This window comes from Apodemus sylvaticus, chromosome 2 (assembly GCF_947179515.1).
Source record: "Apodemus sylvaticus chromosome 2, mApoSyl1.1, whole genome shotgun sequence".
NCBI lineage: Eukaryota > Metazoa > Chordata > Mammalia > Rodentia > Muridae > Apodemus > Apodemus sylvaticus.
This window is the reverse complement of record NC_067473.1, coordinates 47,375,914-47,388,546: the sequence shown is the minus strand read 5'-3', so window position 1 is coordinate 47,388,546 and position 12,633 is coordinate 47,375,914. Positions and strand designations below refer to the sequence as shown.

At 39.3% G+C, this 12,633-nt stretch overlaps 1 protein-coding gene across 2 annotated transcripts in view; it reads left to right on the top strand.

The window, feature by feature from the left end:
* Cadps2 (calcium dependent secretion activator 2) overlaps nucleotides 1-12,633 on the top strand; it is a 564,078-nt gene that overhangs the window by 224,922 nt on the left and 326,523 nt on the right. For both annotated transcript variants that reach the window (XM_052173304.1, XM_052173303.1), the window contains exon 4: nucleotides 4,707-4,787. In XM_052173304.1, coding sequence (XP_052029264.1) covers nucleotides 4,707-4,787 — 81 coding nt within the window. The remainder of the gene's footprint in view (nucleotides 1-4,706; nucleotides 4,788-12,633) is intronic.

Genomic DNA, 12,633 nt, shown 5'->3' with positions numbered 1-12,633 from the left:
CTGGGTGCTCCCTTAGAAAGCATTTAGAGCCAGCAGGCTGATGGTATGGAGGACTAAGGAGGCCGCTTTTGTGGGTTAGGTTCCAAAGACCATACAGCCTCTCAGAGTAAATGACAAGAGGCTTCTCTCCATCCAGAGAAGCACTATGGAATTGATAGGTTCTTCTTCCCTAGTTTTGAGTAACCCATATCTTTAAGAACTGTAGGTTAGCTATCAAATGCAAGCAGGTCTGTGAGGGAAAAGAGAGTTATCTACAACTCATCCAGATCACAACTTTAAACAGGATCACAGCATCCTAAAGGGTCAAGATGAGAATTCTCTGCCCAGGACATTCTGAATGGGGAAATGGTATCCCTGTAGCCATGAAGGGGAAGAAAATCAAAGTACATTTCTTGACAATATAAGTCAATTCAGTGAAATTCTTTGAAACTTGAAGTTATAAAATATCTGTGTGATATAAATTAGAGGCATGGCTGAAGTGAGAGGTGCCCCTGTGCACCTGTCATGGTCAGGGTTGAATGGCATGCTTTAAAAGCCATATCCCCAGTGCCATGGAAGACATCTGTGAGGTACATAATCTTTTGTCACATAAAATATTGAAACTATAAACTTAGAGAAAATGAAATTCAATAGAGGGTATACTGCTGAAATGAAGACTTGCCTGAGATCTTACCACAATCCCCGAGTCAACAGCTGTATAACCAGCAATATGACTGCCATCTCCCCAGCATCTGACAATGACCGCCTCTGTAATTTATGTATTTAGATGTTTCTTTCTCTTGAACATCATATGTCCTTTTGGATGTGCTCAAAAATCACTTATTTAGTTTGCACTGAGTATTCAAAGAACAAAGAAGTGATTTTCTTTGGCTACCTTTTTGAGAATGGGCTTATATACATGGGAATGCATATATGTGTGTATATGTGTGTGCACTTGTATGATATACATGAGTGTATACATCTGGAGGAGGCCAGAGGCAGTTCTCAGTCCTCACCTTCAGTCAGCCTCCACCTACTTTTTGAGATGTGGTCTCTGACTGACCCTGTTGCTTGTTGGTAGGCTAAAGTGGCTCCCAGCCAACCTCAGGAATCCTTTTGTCTCTGTACACCCAGTTCTAGGATTAAATATGTATATCACCACATCTCACACCTGGCTGGGATCCGAACTCGTGTCTTCACATAAGCACTTTACTCAATGGGCCATCTTCCCCCTCCCTTCATACTAATCCTTAATTATTTCTTAATTAGAAGTATCCTAGCTGAATTAACAAAATAAGATCTGTTATTGAATGGTATATGTGGCTTGAAGGGTATATGTGTGCCCACACATATGTACATGTATATGCGTACAATTCATGCACAAAAAGGGACCTGGTGAAACATTCCAAGTTCCAAGTCTTGCTTGGGCTGCAACTATGTAGCCCTAGATCTTACTCTATATAACTGTAGGTATACTGGGCTTGAGCTGTTCAGGAAAGACATGTCAGAATGACCTCTATTTGGGGCCTTAGGAATTAGATAGGTGACACACCATGTATAACATGGAATTATTCATGAGTGCTTAAAGTAAGGAATCAAAAATATGATTCATCTCTTCATTATATTCAATGTGTCTTTTCATTTTGTCGTTGACTTTTTAAGTAGACAGACAGAAGGTAAGGCTGGCTGTCCCGTGGCGCATTGTAGCCATAGATTTGCACTTCCAAGTTTTCAGTCATTGATGCTAGTTTTAAGCATGAGTGTTCACAGGACATTCAGACCCTTCAGATGGCAAAGAGGTCAAAGGTTTTAGACCTAAAACTCTTCAATGTTGACTTGCATTACCTTCTCTGGGGAGCATAAATTATTTTGTTATGTAAATTTTAAAAATCCTCTTTGCCTTAGCAGAATATACTTGTAAGTATTGTGTAAAGGGAAGTTCATCATCTTCAAAACTAATGAGCTAGGGGTTGGGTAGAAGAAAGGTGTTGTTACAACAGGATGCCAAGAGGGATCAGAACTGTTCCATGTCTCTCCAGTAGTAGAAGATTTACATCCTGTATGATCATTTTATCCTGAGTAAATCTGAATAAGATGGGTGGGTTTTATTGTATTAAATATCCTGGGGAAAGGCACATTGAATCCCCTTCATCTTTCTCACTAGTCTACAAATCTATAATTTTCTCAATGGAAAAAATACTGCCTTAGACTAAGTTGGACACAGTAGTGCACATCTGTAATCCTAGCACTCATGAGTGAGATGGGGAAGGGAGGCCATTTTTGTTCATGAGTCAAAAGCCACTTTAATCAACATAGAGAAATCCTCTCTCAGAGAAAGAGAAAAGAAATGAGGAGTGGTGAGAGAAAAGTGTATCAATTTTATCATAAAGCATGCTACAAACAAAAGCATTCAAAATAAGACAAAGCCTGCAATATTAATCCAAGATTCTCACATGTTGAAAAAAACTGATATAATCTGTTCCTTAAATCCTCTATGAGATTTTCTAAGAAGGGAGAAATGTTGTTGTACTATATATTTAATCTCATTTGTGGGTTTCTACCCTGCCATGGACCTTTAGTTCCCAGATAAAAGACACAAAACTTTTATATTTATGATAAGCCTTTAAACCTGGGCAGATATCTACCCTCTAAGCTGTCAGTATCTACGTCCCTATCAATAACCCTGAGTTACAACTTGTCATGTCCCATCTGGGCTGCCCATGCTCCAACTGGTCTGGCCAGCCTTCATGGCCATGAGTTCAAGATTCACCTATTCCAGGGCATCTTCTCACTCTACCTCCTCTCTTCCCTCTAGTAACCCTCCTACCTCAGACCCCATGCCCAGGAACCAAAGCTCCACCTACGCTGCTTCTGCCCAGATATAGGCTATAGGCATCAACCAGACCTTGGGGGCGGGGAGGCCTAGTATTTCACATTACAGTACATAGCAAAAGGCCAAACCTCAACAGGTAAACCCTTAAATGTTTACCTATTTTTATATTACACTCCGTTCCCAGAATTTATTTATACGTGTGTTCAGGAATGATTATTCATGAGATGGCAGTGTTAGTCATAAAAGCTAGGCCTCCTTGTCTCTGCTTTTAGCTCTGCAGTGTCAGTACGCAGTTCTTTTCTTTGGCTGCATCTTCAAACAAATGCGGTTAAGCCATTGTTGTTTGTTTTTAAAGTAGTGAAAGGTCTCTTACAGAACAAACTTCATTAAAATTCAGAAGTACTGAAACTCCTTAAAAAATGAAGTAAAACAATCTAGAGATTTATATCTTTGATGATGTCAGTACCATTCTGGTGAAAGTCGAAGGATTTTTGTGGCTTCTTAAGATACTAATATCCTCAGAGAAAATTCTATAATTCCTTTAGATGTAAATTGTCTTTTATTGTATTTCCCCCTGTGGAATAAATAAATAAATAAGTAAACAAGTAAATAAACAAATAAACAAATATCAGCATAAATAAATAATCAAACAAATAGATAGATAGATAGATAGATAGATAGATAGATAGATAGATAGCAGCACTCACAACCATCTGCAATTTGGGCTCCATGGAACCCAACAGCCTCTTCTGTCCTCTAGGAACACATGCACACCCATGAGATACATTCGCACAGAAACAAGCATACATAATTAAAAATTTTTAGTATTTTTTCTAAAGTATTGTTACACTCTTTGTTCTAGCTTCTTGATGGTAAGGATTGAGAAGGAGAATGGATTGAATTGAGAAGGAATTTGACATTGAATATCGCTAGTTTTACATCTCATGATGAACTAACTAATCAAAGATTAAGTAATTGGGAAGGGGGAGGAGCATGAGGACAGGTAGGAAAATTAAGAATGGTCTCAATTCATAAATGAAAATTATCCGTATCACTGAGGGATTTCTTAAATGCAGTGGCTGCATTTTTTTTTATTTGCCCTTCATCAAATGTAAAACCATGTAACAGAACTTGAAAGTAATGCCCACCTGTGGGGACCTCTGAACCTTGATTGCTTGGCAGTTACATATTATCCCTGGAATGAACAGTGCTTATAGACTTAAATGGCAGAAATTGTCCTTCAAGTAGTACTTTAATTGTTTAGCATTAGTACAGCTAAAAAATGCAGAGATGGTTTTAAAAGTAGAAAATAAGAAATAAAATATTAATCAAGATCTTGTCATATAATAGAGAACAAAAGAAGAAATTCACCGATGCAGAAGTGCTCAGGGCTGACCGTGAAGAGAGGAGAATGGGAGGGATGGGCTTCTTTTCTTTTCTTTCTTTCTTTCCTTCCTTCCTTCCTTCCTTCCTTCCTTCCTTCCTTCCTTCCTTCCTTCCTTCCTTCCTTCCTTCCTGTTTTTTTTTTGTTTGTTTTGTTTTTTTTGAGACAGTGTTTCCTTGTATAGCCCTGACTGTCCTGGAACTCACTCTGTAGACCAGGCTGGCCTGGAACTCAGAAATCCGCCTGCCTCTGCCTCCCAAGTGCTGGGATTAAAAGGAGTGTGCCACCACTGCCTAGCTAATAATTGCATTTCTTAATAAATTGAGCTATTGATTAACTTTTTGGGACTAAAACCCAGTGAAAAGTAATATGATTGGGGTGCAGTGGAATCAATCAGATGTCTGATGAGGTAGCTGGGGGACTTCCTCAACCTCTTTAGTCATTTAATGTTTGTTTCTGTGCCACTGGGCTACTGTTTGTTCACATGCACACATTTCTTTTCTCTTCAAGCTGGATAATGCTGATGAACAAGCAGCCCAGATCAGAAGGGAGCTGGACGGCCGCCTGCAGCTGGCAGAGAAGATGGCGAAGGTATGTTATGTATGCTAACTGCTGTGTCTCGTCTTCACATATTTGAATGTGTGTCCTCCAAAATGACACAGCCGGACATGCCCACCGTGATTTATAGTTTGCTTTTCTGAATTAATAATGTTTTAACCCAAATTGTCTGAATTCATATTTTCTAAATGGAGAACACTCTCTACCTGGGGTTTCCATATGTAATGTGTGAGTTGTCTAAATTCAGTGATAACCTTTCTAATGGTTTAAAAGAAACTGATTTGTTTTCTTACTGCTTACTAGATCTAGAAGAGTTTTATTACAGCACCAAGAAAACCACAGTCATGGTGAATAATTTCCTTATAAAGATCATATACATTCTAAAATTCCCAGTGCACTGCTTGGCAAATAGTGGTACCAACTAATATTTGATGGAATGATTGACTATCTAAAATACAATTTGGAATGTATAAGACGGAATCTGACAGACAAAATGTGTCTTCTTTTAGAATTCTAGTTATTTTACTTACATAACCACTGTTTCTGAGAACAGAAATCTATTTAAAACAAAAGCTGAGGTTTTTTTTCTAATAATTTGGGTGTTTGCCTGGATGTGTCTTAGCCATCACAGCTATTCTTTGGTGTGACTTGACAGAATAATTTTATTTCAATGATATAAAAATTTTTATTTTTCATAGTAAAATTAAATGTGGATTTTTTTTCAGCACATAGGTCTTCCTTCTGCTGAGCAAAAACTAAGTATTTGTTAGGTAGAGCATCTCCACTCCACTTCTATTTTTCCTTCCCTTTCTCCATTCTTCCCTGCCCCCTCTCCCCTACATGACCCTTCCCACCCCTGTCCTCCCGTCTTTCTTCTCTCCCTCTCTGTCCTCACTCATTGCCCCCTCCTACCTCTTTCCTATCTGACATGTATATCCACGTTCACAACTTTTGCTCCAGAAGGCGAATCTGTCTGTCCATCTAAACCATGGCAGTGGATTTTTGCAGCACTGGAAATGTTCCATATACTGACTCCAACAGTTACATTTTGTACTTCTGCCAAGGAAAAATATATTTATGATCATATTTTCAGAGTGCTAATACTCTGCTATCTAAATTTAATGCTGCACAACAGATTGAGATATTGGAAAGCAAAAGAGAAAGACAACAGAAATTGGAGAATAGTGTTGGTAGGACCCAAGTGTGAACCGAGGCAGATTTCTAGAGGGACAGTCTCCAGTGACTGACCATGACTATGAACAAGGCTGAAGAATGGAATTCGTACGTAAAGCAGAGTTTAAAGCAAACTCCTTCTGTCCTCTAGACATTGATACAGGCTCTGAATCATTCAAGAGAGTGCATTGTGCAATTCACTACATAGAAATCCAGAAGTTTGAAGCTATTGGAAATGCTAGAATTTAAACTGTCTTACCCGAAGTGTTAGACTCATATTGAACCTGTCTAGAAGGCTGGTTGCCTTTCTTGTAGGCTAAAGGCTAGGAAAGAACCCAGAGAGAGGTCTCGATATACCCTTACTGCAACCTACTTATAAACTGCACTTGTTTACCCAGAGGCCTGTCTATGTATGCTTGTTTTCTAATACAGGCTGACTAATGTTATCGATGGCTACAGATAAAGAGGAAAGTCTCAGATTTGTTCTCAAGTTCATGTCTACAGAGAATGCATTTTACAAATCATGCCCCGAGCATCAAACGATTGGATCGCCATTGACCGATCCCTTTCAGACACCCCAGTGGTCTCTGTATAGATGTGACCAATTGGGGAAATTATGGAGAAAAAAGTGAACCATGTAAGATTAGAAGAGTAAAATGCTTCAAAACTGGAAAACAATTTAGCAGAAACATCAGTACAGCATGTTGAACAGGTTTCATTGTTCTGCACTTTGACCACACGGAACCAAGCCCTCAAAAGACTAATTCAGTCATGCACCACCCTTGTTGATTGATGCTTCTTTCATCACCCCGTGAGCCATAGGGCAGTTGATAGTGTGGGTCCTATAGGGGAGGCTGAGGCTTTGGATGATTACATGCTTCGCCAGTATCAGAGATCTGCTGCATGAAGAGAGTAGGTCACAGACACTTCCTGGGCTCCAGACTGGGTTTTTCCCTACATTTGCTACCTCCATAGTCTGGTGGATGCATCATCCGTTTGCAATCAGGAGCATCCTTCATAAAGCTGTGTAAACATTACAATAACAATAAAACCTCGGGAAAGAAATTTGTGTCAAGCCACAGGGATATTGATCTTTATTATTTTAGCTAAGGAACAATTAGAAGGAAGTAGGAAAAGTGCTGATAAGGCTGGGAAGGCCAGGAGCCGAGTCCATGTTTACTTTTAGATGTTCAGTAGTACACAAAGTATTTACTTTTTGATGGTCACATTTATTGGACAATATTTGCTGGATGCCCACTGTTATCAGCAAACACAATCTCAAGTGCTTAGGATATAGCTGTACAAATATAATTGCCTTGGTCTAAAACAAGGCAGAAATTATCCTACATGCCAAATGCAGCCTATATAGTATTAGAGAGAGCCTATGATAAGTGATAACTTCTATGTCTAACCTATGGAAGGTGATCATCATGACCAAGCAAACAGATCCATGGGTTTGGCTATACAGGAAGAAAATGAGTGGTCATGTGACCAGCTCTGACTGAGTTGTGCCAGTTTTCCTGTTACTCTAACCAAAAAAACCTTGGCATCATATTTGATGTCTTTCTTTTTCTCACGCTTCATGCAAGATTTATTAGGAAATCATGTTACCTTTATTTAGTTTTTCATACAGGATCTCGCTCTAGCCAAGGGTAACCTTAAAGAGTAACCTAACCTTTCTGCCTCAGCATATTGAATGCTGAGACTTTCGGCACAAGCCACCACTCTCTGCTTGCTGCCCCTTTTGAAAGGTTTCCTTGAGATGACAGTCATCACCATTCTTCCTCTTGTCCTTGGGTCCATTCATCACTGTCTCGGTCACACCGGGGTCATTGTCCATCCATTTAGCTAGTCTTCCGCCTTCCACCTACCCTGCAGCACAACAGTCAGTGAGTCTCCACAAAAGCCGTAGGAATGACCCCATGTCGTGGCAATAAGATGTTCCTTGAGGTCGGTAGAGTGCTGTGTGATTGCTTTGCTTTCTGCATGACGTTAGATACCTCTGAGCTCTGTCCCTGGCTCAGTTCATCTTCTCACCACTCATGCTCCCTTACCTTTCTTCCTCCTTTACCCAGACCTGTTCTCATTCTTCCAGCCATCTTCTGTGGATACTCAGAATACTTCGCTTCTTCCCTGTATTGGGCAGGCTTTCTAGAGAAACGGAACCCACAGGAATCCGGAGAGATGGGCAGGAAGGAATAATGTGTTTTCCTGCAGAGTGGCCTGTAGGGGGGAGATTGAGATTCAAACAAGGCTTCTGTCTTGAGGCAGAATCCCTATTCTCCAGGACTTAAATTCTGTTCATAACATTTTTAAAATCTAGCTGAGTAAGGTTCACCTTCATAGAGCCATTACCTAAGTTTTACTGGGAAGATGTGAGCAGGCATATGGGGCATTGGTGACACACTAATGAAAATATGCCACTCAAGTCCAGCTTAGTGACCCAGTGAGGTTTTGAGGTTTGTTTTCCCTTCATAGAGGCATGAGTAAGAAGTTACTTAGAGGAAAATGATTGGCCTCCAAAAAGAGCTGCATCTCTGAAAATTCCCATCTCCTGAAAGCTGGAAAGATAAAAAGCTATTCTGTTTGCTTTATACTCAACTAGAAATCGCTAGGATTACAGGCAGCCAGGGCAGAGTTACAGGCCACTGTAGGGGTGGGCTTGCAGGAGGGAAGAGTGGCTGACATCTCGGGAGAGGTCCTCTCAGTGCTGGTAATCATAATTGCTCTGATTTGTTTGGGTGTAATTGGCCATCTCACACCCAGAGGGCATGTTCCAAAGGAGACCATCTGACTTACTCAGAGTTGGCTGATTATAGTTGTTAATAACATCAAAGTGTATCCATGGCAGCATCTATGCAGGTACCTGACAAAATAGCTGGATAGTAAGTGCTCGCCAACTTCATGCCGTGCTCATTCTCTCTATTCTCTCTCGTCTTATTTTTTGCTGTGAAGTTCTGTCCTCACTGAAAACATCACTGACAGTCCTATTGAGTGTTAGAGTCCCTTGTCTAATCACCGTGATCTATTCCTGACTTTCTCTCCATGTTATACTTAATATTTTCTATAGTAAGAAATGACTTTATAATTAATACTTAAGGCAGTCTATGTTTATGACAAGAGAGGATTTTGCCCAGTATCTTCTTGGTGGTATTCCAGAGATTTAGACCAGAAGAAATACCAGATGGTAAGAGAATAGCTTGTTTGTAATATTTATTATTAGCTTATTATGTATGTGTTTTGCCTACATGTACATATGTACATATGTATGTATGTATGTATGTATGTTGTGTGTTTCTGGAGGCCAGAAGAGGGCACTGAATCCTCTAGAATGGGAGTCAGGGACAGCTGTAAGATGCCACATGAGTGCTGGGACTCAAATCTCTGTCCTCTGCAAGAGCAACAAGTGCTGTTAATCCTTCAACCATCTCTACAGCCTCAATGGATATTTTTAGAATGACTGAGTCTTTACATATTACATACTATCAACAGAAATCCATGGCAGGACTAAATTCCTAACAAATCTGTAAGACACTGGCCTTCTATATTTGAATGGAGAGGGTCTATCAATATGGTAGAGAAAAAAATGAATTTTCAAGTGTATATATATATATATATATATATATATATATATATATATATATATACCTCAGTGTGTTCATTGCCTTTGGAACTAAGTAGTTCAAATGATACTAGAATCCTCAAATTAATACAGGTTGATTTTCCCTTCTCCAAAGTGGCTGGGACCAGAAGTACTTAAGATTTGGAATTCTTCAGATTTTAGCATATATTTGTATGTGTAAGTAATCTCTAGTCTGAACACAAGAGTGTATGACATTTGTTCCATACCTTAATTACATGGACTGAAGGTGGCTTTGTTCAGAACCTTACTGAAAACATAAGTGCACCTATGTTTTGACTCTACTCATCCCACATTGGATGGGTGGCATCCGAGAGCTTTAGATCTTGGAACATTTCATATTTTGGGATTAAAGGTACCCAATCTGAGTAGTTTTGAAACAAAGCAAAAATTTACCACCTTTGGGGGCCTCAGCAGAGGTAAGGGTCTGCCTGAAAGAGGAGAAAAAAGGTCACGAACACATGAGGCAGTGACTAGCACTAATAGAGACCTTGCAGAGTCAGGATCTAACAGGCATCATCATGTTAGAGGCACTAGTGTGCCATGGTAGACATGGGGCCAAGCTAGAATTTCATATATGAAAAGATCTCACCCTTAAACAACTTGAAAATAATTCCTTGTCTAATCCCAGTCACATAAACGATCAGGTTTAACATGTGTGCTGATCTGAGAGATGATCAATTCTGTTGCTTCCAAGCGGCCACAGAAGCAGGTTAAATGAAGTTAATAGAATATTATTCATAAATGCCAAAGCTTTAAATGAAAACTTATGAGGATTATTTTTCATAAATAAAATTCGAATATAGTCAGTTTCCCACAAAATTGGAAGTAATGCATTTATTTTCAAGATGCCTAACAGTTTTCCTCTTTGACAGATGATGATGAAGTGTGTTTAGCAATAGTTAAACAGATATTGCTTTTTCATGTGTTAATGCTAATTTTCCATAAAGCAACACCTTGGAAGTATATTTAAAAAAAAGGATATGTCTGAGCTATCTGATACATCACAAGTTTTCTTTTCCCCCTCTTCTGTAAAGATAGAATTTTAAAAGGCAAAATTATAAATTCTATGCAAATACAAAATGAAAATGCAGTATTTTATTCAATCTATTATCAATGGAAAAATGGAATAGTAAAAATATTCAAGAGAAAACTTAAACAAAATGTTTGGGCATTCTTATCTTTCTTGGGTTAGCTGCATAAGTGGTTAATTAAGTGGTTAATACATAAGTGGTAAAATGCACACCTAAATTGTAGCCATTGGACAATTTTGGCTAGGAGACAAACATTTGCATCTTTTCTAGACAAAATTGTGCAAGGTAGCTTGTAACCTCTATGTCTGGAATGTTTAATCCCTAGCAAACAGGAAGTGTGACTCCCAGTACATAGGAGGTATAACTCAGTACCCGGCTGGCATGCTGGTGACAGATGAACATCACTCCTAACTTTGAACAGATCTGTCCCCACATTGTTAAGCTTAATTTTTGACCGTCACCTGATTCTTGTTTATCTCACAAAGCTTTTACAACTTGTCTAATTTGTCAAAGGAACTGGAGTCAGTGGTCAAAAACACTTGATACCCTTTGCAGAGGACATGGGTTCCGTTTCTCACACCCACATAAGACAGCTTGCAACTATTTCCAGTTCTAGTCTAGGGGAACCTAGCTGTAAGTGTTACAGCTCTTAAGCCCAGCAGATTTGTGGCAGCTCTGAAAGGAAAGGTGTTCTGGCAGTTGGGAGCCAAGGAATTGCACGAAGTCACACCTTACAACAAAGCTCATACCAAAGATTTCCTGGGAGAGATACAACAGGGTAGCAGCCAATGCTAAGGCCAGAACCAACAGGGAGCTTTATATCATGCTGGGGAAATGAGGAAGAGTATTCCAGGATACAGATTTCCAATATGGAAATTGGTGGAATTTCAAATCTTATATTCTAGGATAGAGATTTCCAAGATGGAGATTGGTGGAATGTCAAGTCTTGAGCTTTGGACAAATCCAGGGATTTGTGGGTTTTCAAGCTCAAAGATTGGTGGGTTTTCAAAACCCAGAAGTAAGCTCTAAATTTTTACCCTACAAAACTGCCCTCTGTTGATATCTGCAGGCACCAGACAAAGCCACCAATATAAAATTTATTAAATCATCTAAAAAGATACATAGTTGTGGTTTAATGTTTTCTTTTAACTTTTATTGAAAAAAACATTCTAAGTCACCTTGGGGTTTTTTTTCCCCCTAAAGAAATTAAGAAATTGTCCTGCTGAATATGCAAACTTACATTTTGGTAATGCAGCTTCTAACATATGGATCTTATGGAAAATTAGGTATTAATAATATGTAAATTATTTTAAGAGGAGTATATGAAGGTTATGCTGGAGAAGAGCAAACAGGTGGGCTGGGACTCCGATGCTGATTCCTGATCTGATGCCAGATGTCCTAGTCTATACAGTGAACAAACTGGTGGGAGGGAGTCAGAGGTCAGGTGCATTTGTTAGGAGCATGCTGGATGCGTTTCACTACTGCTTGGGATGCAGTTATCAAAGGAGGGCTTTTGAATGACCCCAATGGAAACAACAACAAGGGCTGAAGTTTTGTGAAGCATGCAGAAACCATCTGAAAGATGATTAAACTTCCATCCTTGAGCCTCGAGTTTATACTGGGACAGACATTACTCTTGACCTAATGCAATAAAGCATTCCCTCTGCATTGAAGGAAAGAGCCAAATGCCAGGTTAGCAAAGATTTAAGGGGGAAAATATTCTGCAAACTATAAATTAGCATAGTCTTCTCAAAGATAATTTAGTTCTGAATATTAATATTTTATATATTTTAATTTATTTATTGTATTTTATGAGTATGAGTACTTTACCTGCATGCATGTCCACCATCACATGCATGCCTAATGCCTGTGGAGGTGAGTAGAGGGCAGTGAAGTCCCCTGGACCCAAAATTACAGATGGTTTTAAGGAACCAAGTGGTTACCAGGAACCAAACCCAGGTCCTCTGAAAGAATAAGTGTTCCTAACTGCTGACCATCTCTCCAGTCCCTGGGATTTTGTTTTTAATTTAGT